Genomic DNA, 18,502 nt, shown 5'->3' with positions numbered 1-18,502 from the left:
TAATAATAATAAAAAACAATCAATCACATGCACTCTAGCTCTGGCATGCTAGTGCTGTAGGTACACTAAACAGTGAATGGTGATGGTGGCTTAACAAATCCCTCCAATTTTCACTGTGACATATTAGTAGGCCAAGTGAATTCCGAGAATACTACAAGTGTGCACTAGGACCTGTTCACATAATCCAGGCACTTAGTTAATAATGTCACTAGCTATCTCTTAGTACATCATCAGGTCACCATTGGTTGGTTCATTTTACATCTAGTACACAAATTTTGAAATTTATTCTCACGCCACAGCAACGTATATAGCTTTAAGACAACATGGACGGCAGAACTGACTAATACTAACATTCACAATGTAACTATGCAACACTTTCAAGCCTAGGCATACAACTAACTACATATTAAATAACATGGTTACTCACTAGATCTTAAGATATTAATGTTAATTGGGTGATATAAACAAAGCCACCTAGAGCCTACCCCGAGGAGGTTGGTCACATAGATCTCGTGGTCTCAAAAGCCCAACAACCTCAAGTATTCTAAATGCACAAAATTAATAGATAAATTACAACTCTCCTTCATCCAAACACTTTGATTGTGTGGCTTCCCTAGCTAAGAAACAAATGCTTCACTATGCATACTTCTCATGAAGGTGACAAAGGACTTCACTGCCATTTTTAAGTGCCATGCAATCACATGCAACATACACCATAGGGCTATGATGTGTGTGATCAACTTCCACATGTAAACAATGTTATTCAATGAATATTTGTGGTAATGGTGATTATTGTGTGGGAGGAATTAGGATCATACTTAGCCTAATCAAATTAAACCTGATGAACTTAGATCTCCTGCCATAGTGAAATTCTATCTTCACGTATATGACCACCCAAGAGTAGTGTCTTACCTTACTTGCCTGTCTCATATAACAGTACAGTATCCCTCGCAAACATTTCACCGCCGACTGTTCCAGCTCATACGTCCTGCCCTTGTCATCACCAATGTGCCTGGTGTGGAACACAATGAATGGTAAACTATGAGGTACACCCTTACCTGTATGCTAGAGCTAAACTCCATAGTGCCATTGCACAGTACACATTGTCACGTACACGTGCATGACCACTTGTCCCTCTGGGGAACAAGCCCAGTGTACTAGTTTGATGAGTTAATATACTGTGAGACACTAGAAAGACATGAAAATTGTTATTACAGATAGATCTTCCCCACCTCTGGAGTAAGTGGGGCTTGCCACTATATTGATAAATTCTGGGTTGCAAACTTACAACTGGGAATTTATTATAACGTACAACTATGATTTTAATAACTTGAAAAGTTTAATTTTGCACAGTTGAAGCATTTGATGTATTCTATTGTCCGTTTTACATATTTATAAACTGGACATCAATGTTTCATGATGTTTCTCATAAACACCCCCTGCTTACCTTCATTGTAATATCTATCTAACAATTGAGAGTGAGTCAATACTTCTTTCCTGGTCCTTCTATCGTCATCAGGCTCGTCTGATAAGCCAAATACTGAACGTTGAGGCATGTCGTAAAGCAGGGTACTAAACGTGCCCTATTAAACGCGCATGTAATAGGCATTATTTAGAGATATTTAATAAAAAGATGGCCGGTAAGGAATTATGTCGCTTGTACCAGTGGTTGATAGAGATAGTATTATACTGTAAACTATATCTTAGTGTTGTGTTACTATCAGAGTAACATTTTTCGTTCTTGTATTCCCGATAGACTTGAGGCTTGACTTGAGCAGAGTGGACGCAGACCTTGAACAAGATTACGGTTAGTAGTTGGCCGCGCTTTATCACAGACATCACCATGTTATCTTTTATTTTATACAATTTGAAGTAAAACTGATAAGAATGGGCCACCTTTTACAGTACACGGTGACCTAGTTAGCTATTGTTTTGTAGATGATGCAGAGGAGGGATTTCCTGTGTCTCCATTGGATGAAAACCTTCTGGATGACACACTAACACCGCTTGAGAGGCTGGAAAGGTTTTATGCTACTGAAGAAATATTTGAGAGGTATAGAAAATACATTGGTTTAGGTGTATGAATGCATGTGGTTGATGTGTGTGTAACCGAAAGGTAATAAGTTCAATGTCCTCTTTTACAATCTAGAGATTTAGCTGTAAGAGAAATTCCATCTGTTATTGATACCATCTACAACTTCCCAGAGTTTGAAAAGCTCTGTTTCATTGCTGATAAACTGGCCTGGGATACAGGTATTGTGTTACTCTTGTTTTGTCACTATGTATCATAGTATGTGTGTAGTGTGTTTGTATATGTGTAGCGTGTTTGTATATGTGTAGTGTGTTTGTATATGTGTAGTGTGTTTGTATATGTGTAGTGTGTTTGTATATGTGTAGTGTGTTTGTATATGTGTAGTGTGTCTATGGTGTGCATGTGTATATGTTCGATATAGTGTAGCTACAAGTGTAAACATGCCGATCAAAATATGCAAAAAAAAAAATGAAATTTGTGTAAGTGACTATGCTATATACAAATTGGGTGTGTGTGCGCGTGCATGCGCACTGTGTGTGTGTGTGCATGCACACAGTACAAGTCATAACTATAAACCACATTCAACAAATATTAATAGTTGTATCAAATATTGTAGGAATCCTTGCCACCTGCTGCCATTTGTGTGGGCGTGGGTGTTTGGTATGCATGTAGTTCTATTGGACAAAATTGGTGGGATTTATTCTTGTGTAACCAAGCATGTTAGTGTTCCTTATATTAGTTTGCTGTGGCTTGAATTTGGCACACTGTGACCAAACTTTGTAGGTAGTGTTTGAAATGGACCTTTTCTCATAATTTGTTTGTGTCATTTTCATTCTGTATGTTTCTTTAATTGCCACGGGTCAGACTTGTAATAAAAAAGATACATCCCCTGCCAAATATGGCTATAAAAACCTATTGTTTTAGTTAGTATTAGTTTTAGTAGTTTTGTTTCATAACAAAGAGTAAATAAGATATGAAGATTTTATGACTTCACTTGCAGACTTCAATAAATTGTGATAATTGGCAGTGGTCTTTGCCTTTTAGAATACACTTTCAGGTTTGAAATCTTTTGATTTAGTACTAGTATTAGAACCAAAATTCAAGAAATTTTCCTTTAGTTTAGCAAGAGTTAATAATAGCCTCTCCACTATTACTCTTGGGTTTAGGTTTTGAACCAAAAATTCTCAAGGTTTTGTTTTAGTTTTTCAAGTTCATTGATTTTAATTTAGAACCAAAACACCTTTTAGTTTTAGTATACTAGAACTAAAAATATATTACCGTACTAAAACTACTAGTACCTTAGTAAAACCCTCAGCCGTACTTGACTCACTTCCTGTGGGGACAGTTGGTCTATATAGTACCGTATAGTGGGAAATTTTCGAAAGGTTAAATATTCGAAAAAATCGAAAATGTCAATGTGTTTTCGAAAATAGTATATCCCAGCTTTGAAATGACAATCAAAGAAAGTATAGTTAGGTATGTATAAATGATTTTTGCGAGTGCACGCATGCATAGTTTCTACTAATATCAGTTAGCTATAGGCCTAATGTATTACAGCTAGGCACTGGGCCACACACAAGTAGCTAGCCATATAGCTATAACTACCATGCGCGTGCATATGAGTGAGCACGAATGACACCACGAGTCTTGAAGCCTATAAGAGCTCGAGAGACCAGAAATTACTAGGAAAGACTATAATTATCAGCAAACATCTATATGGGCTGAATAACACCATGTACTTAGCTATGGCTCAATCCGTAGCTCGATCCGCAGACTTCTGAGGCAAATTGAAGTCCGCCAAACAACTTGGTTCAACCTACGAATTAAGGAAGACCCTAGGGTAGTTAGACGAGATTCTGTCAAAGCCAGATTGGGCATTTATCTAGCTATACTGAACAATCAAAGCAGCAAATTCTAGCTAGCTATGTATGTGATGAACACAACCATGTACTGTTAGCTTCCTCCATGAATTAATTATCTACGGTGCGGCGCGATAAAGAGGCATTGTTTCGAAAATATTTTTTCGAATTTCCAATCAAGGACTCTTTCGAAAATTTAACCTTCCGAAATTTTCCCGCTATACGGTATACTCTCTAAGTTATAGTTAGAATGAACCAACAAGGTTTCTATGCAATTTAGCGATCCGATGATGATGTGGGCGAGTGCTATCCACAAATTAATTACCAAGAATGCAGGCCGAGGTAATTAATTGTAGGTAGCCGAGCCCACATTGTCGGTGGGACACTAAATAGTGTAGAAACCAATGTTGGCTCGTTCTAAGTAGTTTAGAAAATTTCTCTGAGTGAAGCAGGCAAAGAAAGATCAAGAGGAAGTGGCACTGTAGGTACTAGCATCAATATTTACCCTTCCAGGTGTCAACACCACACCATAGTAGCTATACTATACCTGGATGAGCGCCAATGATACTTGCCTAGTCCAGAAACTAAGCCATACCAAGTGGCAAAATGGCTGCTAGCATCGAGAGTTACCCTTTGAGTTTATTAATTGTGTCAGCGCCACACTAACATTGCAGCATGGTGTAGGTATGGCTCGTTCTAAGTAATTTCTCTGAGCGAAGCCAGGCGGTGAGTACAGAAAGAGTGAAAGAAAGTAGCAAACTGTGGCTGTTGGTACCAAGATCCCAATTAACGTAATATTTTAAAGTAGTGCTTGAAGTGCTTCCGACCTCCTCTAAGATCAATATACATTATTGCATACATTCAAGTCACAAGGTTAGGGTACATAATAGGAGTGCCAATCACTTGTGAAATCATCACCCTATTTAGAGTTATATCATTACAGGACACACTTATATATTAGTCTCTCATCCCTGCTGCCCTCATCTTGATTTCCTCAATGATTTATTGTGCTTTTGGTGGCTGAATGCAGCCATTAAGCAACTTTTAAAGTTAGCAATTACTGTAGCTTGAGCAGTCAAAACGTTGCATTCTGATCATGTATAGAAATAAATCGAAGTCCGCCTTCCTAATCCTCGGTCTGCCCTTCTTTAATGGGACTGAAAGGAAAAGCAACATCAAAGTCATTTTTTAAATCATATTACCACACCAAAAAGGTTTTGAGTAAAGTAGAGTGGTGTTGCACTGCTCTACCGCTCTTTAGGGAAGGTATAATGAGTGCTCAACAGCCTAGTGTGTTCTGAATTATTGATATGTTTGGTGTGTTGTGAAGGGCTAGTGTTCATTGAGAGGTTATAAACTTAAGTACAAGGTATATAATATTAATTTTCACATTATAATTTAAAAGGTTAACTAATATAGTGAAACCCTCTTTAAGGATTCTGAAAACCTTCATAATAGGAAGCAGATCCTGGCTCCATGCATTTCCATCTCTGATAGAGGAGAGCCGAGCAAACTTGTTTGCATTTTCCTCAAGCTTTATTTTATGTCTTTTTTGTTGTCTAGAGGGGAAAACCAATAGGCTGTTAAAAGTTCAGTCTTATCTGGTAAGTGCTTTCAGAGTTATAGCAATAGACAACAAGAAGAGCAAAACAATCAATTTGTATAGTGGCTATATGGGAGAATTACAGGTACTTGTTTAATTAATCATAACTCTCGAGTTTAACGGGTTATAGAGTTGGGACTTGTGTCATTCTATTCACCATGAACTGCTTTTCATCATGGTATAGTTTTTTGCCTTAATACTCCCATGCTATTAAGCAAGAAGATTGTTCAAGCTTAGAAAAGGCATGGTGAAATTAGAGTATAACCAAATACACTTTTGCTTCATGGTACAGAAGCGAAACAAAGATATTCTTACTCTCCATGAAGAGGCAAATCTATTGGTATTTCAATTCAAATTTTTCCTTTACTATTTACTGAAGTGATTAAATCATGTAAATTATTTATGTACTACATGTTTTTTACCCAATTAATGACAGTATTATGGAACAAACTTTATTCACCAACTTTTATAATGACTCAAGACTTGCAGCTTCACTTTGTAAATGTTTGATGTGTATTTAGTGTGTTTGTTTTATTGTTATTTTTGTGCTGTTCTTGTTACTGTAATTGTGTTGTTTCTGTTGCTGTACTGGTGTTGTTCTTTTTATTGTTTTTTGTACTCCAACAAGGAGGAACCGCTTAAATTGTAAATCAACCAATCAATCAATGTATTTCAATGGCGTTATCTCAAATACAGAATTATACAAACAAGTAGGGTTTTCACTCAGCAGGTCCTAACATGTCCCTAGGTGTCTGTTGTAGAGAAATTCCATTGTATGTTAGCTACATTAATTACCACAAACAGCGTAATTAAGTGTTAAACTATGCAATGCCTAACCACAAAACTTTATGGATGATAACAAGACACTACTACTTGACGAAAAGGCCCTATACGTTTCAGAAACATTCTGCAACTGTGAGAGAATCATATCATTTTACACTAGTCTCTCTATTTTAGAAGCCATACAGTCAAACCTCTCTATTACTAGACTTTGGGACTAAAAAGAGGTTAAATATATGAAGCTTGATCTGTTGAGAACATATCTCATCTTCTTTGTATTGTATTCTTAATTTTGGAGGGTTTGTTGCCAAAAGTTTAACTTGTGTATTACAGAGGCGGTGATACGGATGTCAATGTTGAACAATATTAGTAGCTTGTTGGAGAAGAGTAGCATGTTAGGATATATCGAGGAGGAGCTGCAGAGGATGCAGGAGGGAATCATGGAGATACCAATCAGAATGTTGAGGGATGTTCATGACCAGGTGTGTGTGTGTGTGTGTGTGTGTGTGTGTGTGTGTGTGTGTGTGTGTGTGTGTGTGTGTGTGTGTGTGTGTGTGTGTGTGTGTGTGTGTGTGTGTGTGTGTGTGTGTGTGTGTGTGTGTGTGTGTGTGTGTGTGTGTGTGTGTGTGTGTGTGTGTGTGTGTGTGTGTGCACTTGTATCGACTTATTTTTGTTGCCTCCTTGAGTGAGAAACATTGCTCTACTCTACCCAGTTGTTAAATGGGCATCTGGCATTCATTTACTGTCAGTATCTCACTAAGACGTTGGGTGCCCACACCTTTACTTACCAGACAAAATGCAGACTTGCTCCTACAGGGTATTAGTCTTTCCCACAGGAGAATTTGCTAGCACTAATGTGAGCACCTGAGTATTGTACAGGTGGCTGAGTATTTTACTAGGTAGACTTGAGCATGCTTACAATAGCTACTTTGTTCAGTTTGCTATGTGTAGTGTGTGTGTGTGTGTGTGTGTGTGTGTGTGTGTGTGTGTGTGTGTGTGTGTGTGTGTGTGTGTGTGTGTGTGTGTGTGTGTAGTGTGTGTGTGTGTGTGTAGCACGGATAATATATATGTTGCACATGAATTGGAAACGACTCCGTAAATTGCACGAACCGGTGAAGCATTCCTTGTAATAAAGTTTACAGGGAAAACTTAATTCATGGTGAAACTAGCCGTTTACGCAGAGGAAGACTATTTGTTATGTGAAACTGATTCTAGTACTTATTCTTCTAGTGAATAGTAATGGAATGAAGAGCCCCCGCTTGAGTTTCTGTGAGTGCGTATCGGTAGTTCCCGTTGCCAGGTGTATAGTTGTCTGAATGTTTCACTGTGGTGTAGCTTCACACGATGCCAACTCACCACGTTGAGTTCCTAAAGAAACAGAACAGATACTGCTCTTTCACGTGTGCCAAGCGCTCCCACTGCCATGATTTTCCTACACAAACTTTCCATTACATTCGCACACAAACTTTCCATTACATTTGCGCGATAATTCAGTATTGACTTATTCTACATCGGGTTTTAATAGCTAAAGAATAAAACACAGTTATGTTCTTTAAATTGAGTAACTATCTTTTCTTTTGCTATCACCCAGTACCCTACACAAACATGCAGTACCAGAACAGCATGCTACTATTCGTAGTACATTTTATATGCACGTTTCCAATCCATGTGCAACATATGTATATATTATCCGTAGTGTGTGCGTGCGTGTCACTGTGCGTGTGTGTAGTGTAGTAGTATATCACACCCATATACCTCTGATACCACATGATGTCACTTTACATCACCACAACCAGGTACGGAGGGTAGCACACATCTGCCTTGTCAACTTACTAGAAGAAGAGCAGGCTAAGGAGCTACTACTACAGCTACTGTGTTCAGCCATTGTTCACTTGTTAACCAGTGAAGGGAACCACGACCTCAGAATGGATGCCATCTCTGTAAGTACATCCCTTTGTGCCTTATAAGTACTGTATTAATAACAAATTATTTGGTCGGCAACAAAGCATTCTATACTTGTGTCGGTTTAGGGACATTGAAATGACATTAATTGTTATGCTTTTGAGAAGCAGAGAATTTCATATTTGTAATAATCCTGAAATGTATCTTTCCTGGTTTAGTTAATCAGTAAGATCTCACCGTTCATCGGGAGAGATGTAATGATAAAGGAGTTTGTGCCGTTGTTCAAGGGGCTAAGCTGTGATGGCATGTTTCATGTCAGGAAGGTGAGGCATTATTTAGAGTACTTAGTGACGGTGTGGATTAATTGGACCATAAGTATTAACACGGCATCAAACTTAGTTGGTAGTAATATAACTGAATAGTTTGGATACAAGTTCTATTGAATAAATCCACTCATTCACATTAATGTGTGTACTATTAGGGAGTATAGTGTTTGCCAGCAACTGGATGAAACCTACTGTAAGAGTTCAGATCATTAAGACACTTTGAAAACCTCCACAGGTCTGAGACCATCATGTGTTTTTACCAAAGTTCACTACCTCAGTAAAAGATTTCGCTGTGTTTATTGTAAACCCAGACACAAAGAAAGCTTTCACAAATTTGACTAGCTATTTAAAAAATTTCAAAAGGAAGTAGGAGTTGATATAATATATTATACACTCTACAAAAAGCAAGGAAACAAGCTCAAAACTGTTACAGCTGAAATGAGAAATGATCCAGCAGGAAAAATTAAGGAAACAAGATTAGACAACTACGTACTTGCTAAAATGAGACACGCTTTAATGCCTACCATTTTGGCTAGCATCTTGAAATGAGACCATCAAATTAGCCAAAAGTAGGGATTAAAGTGTGTCTCATTTTAGCAAGTAGTTGTCTAATCTTGTTTCCTTATCTTTTCCTGCTGGATCATTTCTCCTTTCAGCTGTAACAGTTTTGAGCTTGTTTCCTTACTTTTTGTAGAGTGTATAATATATTATATCAACTACTTCCTTTTAAAATTTTAAAATAGCTAGTTTGTTTACTTTTTTGTCTAGCTAGCTAGCTATATTGTACTGTTTTTATTTTCCACATAGTACAAATATCACTTGAAGCAGCTATCTTTTACCTTCGTACGCAATAAGTACCTCTAAAAAATAATTATCATTTTGTCTTCAGTTTAAAGCTATTACAGCAACTGTTTAAGGCTTCAGCTGCATTTCTAATGGCCTTAATGTTGATGATTTTACAGTAAAACATTGCTGGAGAGTCCACCATTATAAGAGTGGAACCCTCGATTTTAGAAGTCTGGATCCTGAGGTGGATCCGCCCCTCACAGATATTATTAACTAGCTACCTCACAAAAAAAGCTAAACTGGTAACTAAGCTGTATAGAATGACTACCCATCATTAATAAATGCTGGAGCTACACCCGTTCACCCTCATGTTACGTACACGTATTCACACCTTTGTTAAAATCACGTGTTTGGGATGTGGCGCTAGCCGCAACTATTAAGCACTGCAACTATTAATTATCCTTCGAGAAGAACAAAGAAGCGAATGAATGATGAAAGCAAACAGCATGGTGCGGTGGACAGAACATAATCGGAACAACAGATTCGCAAATCCGCCGTCATTACCTTGGCTGTCTGAAATTTCTGGAGCCGTACACCTAGTGCTACCGCGTCTTATAGCAGGCAGGCTGGCAGACAAAATGTAGGTGAATTTTTAAAACTCACTGTACATCGAAATATTCAACTTTTTACTTTGTTTACCCAAAGTACAGCATCATTATAACCTGCATTCCACGTGTTTTTATTGGGTAAAACTTATTGCAAGGCCGTTTTTTAAGGTGCGAAAATCCACAAAGCCATATGATTTCTTACCAACCCCTACTATACAATACTATTGTACTGTATGATACAATTAGCAACTTTTACGAATTTCATATACACCATTTTCAATGGGAACAACTACCACACATGATGCAGTTGAAACTGTTATATGAACTTATTGTATTATTGTGCAGGCGTTTGCAGTTTGTTGTAAGGACATTTGTGCTGTATTGGATGATGATAGTGCAGAGGAACATGTGGTGAGTTACGTTGTGAGGTTCACTTTTCTCTATTTTAGATTATGAGCTACATATGTACTCCTGGATATACACTATCCTATATTAAGAAAACCACAAACCACAGTAGTGGCTCACAATAGAAATCACCCACATGTTTTTTCCCCAAAAATCCTAATAGAACACACACACACACACACACACACACACACACCACAAATAAATTATTTGAAAGCATCCTGCAACTCATAAAAACAATTTGGTGGTTTTCATAGTATTACACCACAATTTTGTGTTTGTTGATATTATTGTTCATAGTAGTCTGGTCCCTTATGGATTTGATCATCATGGCAGATTAAAGCACCAAATTTAGTATAGGATTGCCACCGTGAACTCACCCTGCACCCCTTTGTACAGACAGCTAATTTTGATATTCTGTATAATTAAAATTACTGAATAACTTGTTTTACTAACCACATTCCCAAAGGTTATAGTTCCTGTTTGTAAATGAGTAGTCCATGACATCCTATAATAGTTTTATAAATTTTATGTCTGTGTGTGAAAGATACATGGCCTAAACAAAACTATAGGTTTAGCAAAAAATTTAATTGCTAAACTTAAAACATGGTTATTCATGGAGGTTTTTCACAATAATAGCTAGTTACTTTCTATCAAAAGCAATGTCCATGTTTCCACTACACCAGCTGAGTACTGTACACAGAACACCAGTTTCCTGTATACTTGACCTCCTGAGGAAAAATAGTAATGCTTGCTAAATGGATCAGTGTGCATGTCTGTGACCAGAGTTGGGGGTAACGCGTTACGTAACAATATTACTTTTACTGTAACGAGGAATATAATGCGTTACATGACAAAGTAGCGAGTAGTATGTAACGGATATTACATTCGGAAATTGTAACGAATGTAACGCGTTACTTCCTTTTAAGGCGCATTGTATCCAGGCACGTGATTGATTACATTTTGGGTCCAGACAATAGCGTTATAGGCATGGAAAAAGAATGATAGTGTATGGGGAGTGCCCTTGAGGCCAAGATACAACAACAAAGTATGTATCTGTGGCTGAACTACACCCGAAACACGTGTCTCGCTCGTGTCACTTGTAGTTGTAGGCTGGTAGCTTGTATTTAGAAGGTTGGACTTACTTTATAGTTTGTAACGAACAAATGTAATATGTAATATTATTACTAGTTACAGCCCTCAGAGTAGTGAGTAATATGTAACTCGTTATTTTTTTCAGTAAGTAATATGTAAAGTTCTGTAGTGCGCTACATCGCGTAACTAGTTACCTTTTTAGTGTAACAACCCTAACTCTGTCTGTGACTAATTTTAGATTTTGTTTTACAGTCCAAACTAATCAAAAGTGTATAAAATGAAGCCATAAAGGATTATGTTTAGAGTTGGGTTTGCTGGTGTGTACTGCAGGGCAGTTTTAGATCAAAATACTCTAATAGAGCAGTCACGTATACAGGTACATGTACTCTAATAAGCGATTAAGTACATTTGAGAATAAGATAGCATGCATTAAATTTGACTGCTGTTAAAGTCAAATGCTACCTTTTATTAAGAGACTCTTTATACATATTTCAATACGGAAAGGTTGACTGTATGTACAGTACTATCCAAAATTGTTATATCCAAAACAATCTTCATTATCAATAAAATAAATTACAAATTAATGGACAAGTACAGGAAAAATTATAAGTTTATCGTAGAAATTAGAAGTGATGAAACAAGGAAGGAAGGTCATCTGTACCTACAGATATACTAGTGGACATTTAATCTCTACTTCCATCATGACTACAGACTGAATTAGGGATTAATTGTCCACTAGTATATCTGCAGGTGTAGGTGACCTCCCTTGTTTCCCTACTTTTTGTTTCTATAATTCCTGTTACATTCCTGCTTGAGTATACCAGGCATATGCCGGCTGGCGGCTGTGGGTGCACACCTGATTTACTGAAATTGTTTTCCAAAAAATGTGTGTGTGTTTGTATGTTTGTATATTTGTTTGTCTTTCCACACCCACGTGAGCAAAACAGCTTATATGAAAACAAGTTAATGTTGTGTTATTTTAAAAAACCAGGCACCAAACTCATCTGGAATTAACCAACTATGTTATTATTTTAGCCAATAGGTTTTTGGTTTTGCAATAATCCTGTTTTCGTAATTCTTAAAATACGTTGTTGGCACTACTAATTAAGTGCTTGTTACACAAACCGCTTTAACAACATATTACAAATGGAAGTATCTTCTAAACTTTTTATATAGTTGGACTATTGTGATTTTTCCCACAAATTCTCTTGATAAAGCCTCAAAGCTGCTCTTCATTTTTGTTCGTATACCTTTCAACTCAAAGAAATAGGCTATTCCTGGTAGTCTACGAGGCCTGCACCATTGTTTTTAGTTGTTAAATCCTGTAAAACCCAAAGGGAAGGTAATTCACAAAGTCTGAGGAAAGTTAACACACCGTATTTCAGACCGCCGAAAAGAAACCACCTCAGAGCAAAGTTCACCTGTGCAGAAGTTTAATACAGACTTCATTTCACTTTACTTCTTACATGCATTTACCATTTCACAATTTTGCTCATGCAGGTGCGTACAGACAAACAGAGGTAGAGATAGGTTGGTACACACACACGCACACACACTTTTTATGAAAACAATTTCAGTAAACCAGCCTCTATTGTTATATATGAAAGCTACACTGAACCAGTATAAACCTTCCCAGCAGGTAAGCTTTCACTTTGAGGCAGTTTATTTGTGCCAGCTTCAAAAACAGGTGAATCGAGATGTTATGAATACCTTTCACAATGGGCTGTGTGAGTACAAAACAACCAAAAAACAGTGTATCTGGCTTCATAGGCTACCAGAAACAATAAATTCCTTTGAGGAGAAAGGGAGCATGCCCTGTGTATATGCGAATGAAAATGAACAGCAGCCTTGAGGCTTTCTCTAAATGATTCACATGAGAAAACATGATAGACGCACTATAAAACAGTTGAGAAGATACTTCTGTCCAAAATTTGCGGGTTTGTGGGTTAAAGTTCATTATTAGAGTTACGCTTCCTTAGCAGTGCATAGCAATGTAAGTACCGAGTTACAAAATAATGTTCATGGATAACGAAATACACTAAATTATTTGCAAATCTAATTAATTAATAATAGCACACAACAGAGCATTAACTAAAATTATATACATGGTTGATTAACTGCCTATTTAGCTATGGCAGGATACTATTAAATGCATGGGCACCTGGTTTTAGAAGTAGCATATAACATCAACTTGTTCCTTATACTTGTTTTTTTTACTTTTTTGCATGGAAGCATTACAGGTCGCACTAAAAGCACTTTCGGGATTAGCCAATGGTCCAATACTGCCATGGTGCCATGAAGCTATCGTGAGGCAGTTTTTTAGAGTGATACTTTTTTGAAAAAGTGCAACTTTCATGATCCCTAATATACAGTACTACTGTACTGATAATAGTGTCTCTTGGGTGGAGGCACTAATCTCTTAGGTGGAGGTGTGCAAAGCACACCTCCCAGCATGTGAAGCATGTTGAAACTAGGGGGTCTGGGGTATGCCCCCCCCCCCCCCCCCCCCCCAGGAAATATGCTAAAATACTGCAATTTTGAGACATTTCCACATAAAATGTATATTTCTGCCCGTAGATATTTTATAATAGTGCACAAACTAGATGAAAGAAACTTCAAAATGGGGATGAAAAGGCTTTGTGGTTATGAAGAAATTTTTGAAATGTTCTACTAATATACTCTAATAGAACACACACTATTAAGATGTTCTCTTTCCTCTAGTTTCCACTGTTCCTCAACTTGTGCAAGGATGAAGTTTGGGGTGTGAGAAAGGCGTGTGCGGATGTGTTTACTGACGTCTCCTACGCTAGCATCCAGTCAACACGGAAAGAGAAACTTACACCAGCATTCCTACTACTTCTCAATGACCCTTCTAGATGGGTAAGACAATTACTAATGCTCCTGTTAGGTGTGATATTGTGTATCACTGTGTGAAACAAAGCAGCGCATGTCTTAATTCTGTAATACATCTCCACTGAAAGCTGCAGGCCAGAGCTCTGTGTGTACACACCTGATTCCCCGAAATTGTGTTCGTATGATTGCTGCCATGTGAGCAAGTTTCCGTATATACACACTGTATTAAATTACCAGGAAGGAAAGTATTGATTTCTTATAGGCATTTTTTGTCATGTGAACTTAAAGTATTGCATGAGGAGTCCTTAGTGTATTACAGTGTTTATGGTCATTTCAAGTTAACAGAAATGCAATGGAGTTCTTTGATGTGAGAAAGACGTTATGAAAATGCTTTGTACTGAGTATAAAAGGTTTAAAAGGCACTTCTTTGTGTATGCTGTATCTGTGACTTGACCTTCTTTTTAGTCACAATGTGCCTTCGTAGATAAACAATATTTTTATATTTAAAATGGTAATGACTTGTCAGCTATGGCAATGTGCAGGTGATATTTTTCAAGCCAATTGTGACCTTTCAGGAGCATCAGGAGTACAAGATATAGCCACCATTGGCCAGTGTTACTTTTAGCATTTATGCCAAATGGTTAATTGTTTTTTTCCCCGAAAATCAGGTCACTTGTTACTGAGACAATTGTTGTAGAGTTTCAACTGGTTCCTTAACACCTGTAGCATTGTACCTTGACTATTACTATATTTTATAAGGGGAATTAGACTATCTGTTTCATGTCAGTACTCCTAAGGGTTTGGTTAGCTGTGTTTGTACACTGTAGGAAGGATCTGAATGGCACAACTTACCAAGAGTGTTGTAGTGCACATTGGATTGAGCGTAAATCGGATGGCTGCAGGTTCAAGACTGCCCAGGTCCAGTCATAGAATTTTCGCCTTTGTCCAACTTTTCAAACAGGTTTCTTCCACCCACTTTTGATATTGCAAATGAATATTGTATATGTAGTTGTGTCCACCGTGCCAGGTTCGGGATAAAGAAGTCAACTGTTGACTCTACTAGTCTTTATTGATGTATAAGACCTTCTTTATTAACAAAGAGTACTTATCAACTCGAAAAACGACTTACTAAAACCCTTTGTGCGAAACAAGCACTAGTCTGTAAACAGACCCCTATGGGCATGGTATGTATGTTTCACTACTAGCACATCTTGCTATGGAACACATGACACAGTTTATAGCAAAGTGTATTTTTATTCTGTGGGTGAGTGGTCACCATATGGCAGCTATGGTGGTTGAAGGGTTTTAACAAAATATTAAGTAACAGAATAGTACCATCCGTGTTGCAGTGATACGTACCAAGGTTGTTCTTGTTAGCACCATCCTTCAGGCCCTCAAATAATTTATATAAAATTTTTGAATAAAAGTTGTATGCATTTTTACCCTAGCGTGGTCCATTAAAAGACTCTTGAATCCCTTGGTATTTCCCATGGTCAAGATCAACTGATATTACACACCACTAAATATTGCTTATCACTACTAATCATGTATGGGGTGTGGATTAGTCCATACTAAATGTATGGGATGTTGTAATGTTAGCCTCATAGTTTAGCTCATGTATCAAATATCTTTTTGATAAACAATTTTTTAAATGCTTCACACAGCTGTACAAAGCAGGTGGAAGCAAGGGCTTAGGTGAACGTACACGGATTATGTATGGTCTAACTCTGTGCAGCTAGTCAGCTGAGACACTTGATGCAATATAATGTGATTAGCATACTTATACCCTTTTTTGGTGAAGCTGAAATTATATGCTGTCTGGGTTTCTAATATATCTCAATTGTACTAATGTTACTGTTTATAACTCATAAACATTGTAGCTGCATCTTACTGAAAGTACTCAAAAGGTGCAATCAATTACTCTTTGTCCAGTAATCAGATTTCACTGAAATCTAGTAAGTGGCTTGGAAAATTTTATTCCATTGTTAACCCATTGATGTTTCACATATCAGCTATACTGTATCACATTCAAATCCTGGTCACTTGAGAACACCTATTGTATGTATATAATCCAGTAAAGGTGGTATCAAACTATGGTGGAAAATTACATTGATAATAGGACACTATTGGTTGGTTCCCAAGTTGTTAATGTGGGCACTTGAGGACACCTACATAATCCAAACACTTAGTTAAGGTCCCAAAGTATGCCTTAGTAAACTGACCTGGAAAATCAGGACATTTAGGCATACCGTAGAGTCAGGTTGTTAAGCACATGTATCTGTTAAGCGCATACACATTTCTTGTAATTAACGATGGATGATAAGCGCACATGGAAAAATGTGATGATAAAGCTACGCACAGCAAGAAATGGTAAGAAAAGCTGAAAGTACTGAAAAATTAATGTCTCCTCAAGCACTTACGTCTCCCTTGAGGTCTCTCTTCGCTATGTATACAGCAAATCAGCCATCTGGATAGTGATAATCTTGTTCATCACGAAGGATTTCACCCAGCAATGGAGTCTAATATCGGCGTGGTGACCAGCACAAACTATTAACTACTCTATTACAACGTAGTGATTCCATGTTACACTCACCAAAATTATTTATTAGGTGTATGCGCCTAACAGATAGTATAATTTTACAAAAGATTTTCTCCAAAAATTATAAGCACACGCGCTTAACCCAACTTTACGGTATTATGCAATTACACAGTGGAAAAGGATTTTTTAACCCCTCAATAACATTGACAAAGGATTTGGTTCCAATAGATCTTACTGTATACATTTAATATAGGACCACTTGTGTAATAAATGATCTCTTGAAAAAAATTATTTGTACAAGGAAATAAACTGATAATAAAGATGACAGTGTATTGCTGACAACCTGTTGTAAGTGATCAATGGCTACACTAGGATATACCCTATTCCAAGAATGAGTCCTTCACTACCAACAACTTCAGGAGGACCATTGTGAGAATCAGAGAATATGTTTATTCCTCTTTTTGTTTCCTGCCCAATTCCCAGAAGATTTACCTGGTTAACCAACTATACAATAATACAACACCACAATAAGGTGAATGGCTTCAATAAATCAGAAAATGTTGTTTAATTTTTTCATCTACCATGATTTTATTTTAATTGTCTGTCAATTCCAATCAATTCCTATTGTCCACTTGTTGATTGCTTAATTGACTGTAGCTCATGCTCTGTTGCTGCTTGATTTGTGTTGGATATGTTTGGGACCTACTTGACATGGTCACTATAATGAGGTGGTCTTATTATTAATGAGGTCACGAAGTACACCTTAGCTGTGTTTGGTTATAGTGACCATGTCAAGTAGGTCCCAAATGTAGCTAAGATGTACTTCATGACCTCATTAATAAGACCACCTCATTATAGTGACCATGTCAAGTAGATTAGTTAATGCAGCTCGAGTTATAATTCGCCACAAACACTACGGACTCTGCTCTTCTTTCCAGCTACTATTCTATACAGGTAGAGGAATCTATCGATCTGGAAGAAATACTGGTAAGTGGTCTATTTTCTGAGATTCGTATTTTCTACGTACTTTTATTGCAGTCATTCACCATTGTGACGTATTAAAATGTGACAACACGTGTTAAATTATCACGTGTTTTTAGAATGTTTTCAACAGTGCATGTAGTCTATTGTCCACTATTTAAAGAGGCTCCACATGACTCACTGTATTGCACACAAAGAACAATTGAGATAAACCCTAGTAGAATATTAGTAGTTTGGGGCTTATTGGGAGTGTAAAAAAATTAAGTTAAATTTCTTGTATCACCCCAATTGCATTTAAGGCACCAATTCTAATGCAGACATCATTGCTGACCCACCCAATTTCCATGAAGCAAAATTGGTTGTCATGAACATGGAAGGAAATGTTAATCGTCATTAATTTTGTTATGATTGTGGATTACAAATTTGTAATGATTTAGACAGCTGGGTAATTTGTACTTCAAGCCACCTACTTCCTAATACAGTAAAGCACTGAACTATATCCTGTCTATCGTAATGTACAGTCCAGTCTCCTTGTATAATACTAATTGTTTGTGTAAGTGTTTGTCACTTAGAGCTAGTAGCTTATCCTGTAGTGATGTTACCTTTGTACTGAAGCCTCTAGAATTACAATAACAAATTACACAGCTGTTCAGCTGGGGTTTTCTTTGGGAATTTTGTTTTCCTTTTTTACCTCTCTGATCCCCTTCTCAAATTGTTGTGTAAATGGTGTATA

The 18,502-nt window shown here is 37.2% G+C and overlaps 2 protein-coding genes across 2 annotated transcripts in view; one reads left to right on the top strand and one right to left on the bottom strand.

Annotated features, from left to right (window-relative positions):
• LOC136263070 (phosphorylase b kinase regulatory subunit beta-like) overlaps positions 1 to 1,586 on the bottom strand; it is a 28,078-nt gene extending 26,492 nt beyond the window's left edge. Inside the window, exons 1-3 of the mRNA XM_066057525.1 lie at positions 1,448 to 1,586; positions 1,059 to 1,188; positions 913 to 1,012 (exon numbers count right to left, since the gene is read on the bottom strand). Coding sequence (XP_065913597.1) covers positions 913 to 1,012; positions 1,059 to 1,188; positions 1,448 to 1,556 — 339 coding nt within the window. The 5' untranslated portion in view covers positions 1,557 to 1,586. The remainder of the gene's footprint in view (positions 1 to 912; positions 1,013 to 1,058; positions 1,189 to 1,447) is intronic.
• A 40-nt stretch (positions 1,587 to 1,626) lies between these two features.
• Positions 1,627 to 18,502, top strand: part of LOC136263058 (serine/threonine-protein phosphatase 4 regulatory subunit 1-like) — a 31,390-nt gene continuing 14,514 nt past the window's right edge. Inside the window, exons 1-9 of the mRNA XM_066057513.1 lie at positions 1,627 to 1,640; positions 1,757 to 1,807; positions 1,939 to 2,053; positions 2,150 to 2,253; positions 6,608 to 6,756; positions 8,071 to 8,214; positions 8,395 to 8,499; positions 10,242 to 10,307; positions 14,118 to 14,276. Coding sequence (XP_065913585.1) covers positions 1,634 to 1,640; positions 1,757 to 1,807; positions 1,939 to 2,053; positions 2,150 to 2,253; positions 6,608 to 6,756; positions 8,071 to 8,214; positions 8,395 to 8,499; positions 10,242 to 10,307; positions 14,118 to 14,276 — 900 coding nt within the window. The 5' untranslated portion in view covers positions 1,627 to 1,633. The remainder of the gene's footprint in view (positions 1,641 to 1,756; positions 1,808 to 1,938; positions 2,054 to 2,149; positions 2,254 to 6,607; positions 6,757 to 8,070; positions 8,215 to 8,394; positions 8,500 to 10,241; positions 10,308 to 14,117; positions 14,277 to 18,502) is intronic.

This window comes from Dysidea avara, chromosome 8, assembly GCF_963678975.1.
Source record: "Dysidea avara chromosome 8, odDysAvar1.4, whole genome shotgun sequence".
NCBI classification, from domain to species: domain Eukaryota; kingdom Metazoa; phylum Porifera; class Demospongiae; order Dictyoceratida; family Dysideidae; genus Dysidea; species Dysidea avara.
The sequence above is the reverse complement of the archived record's forward strand: the minus strand, read 5'-3'. Positions and strand labels throughout refer to the sequence as shown.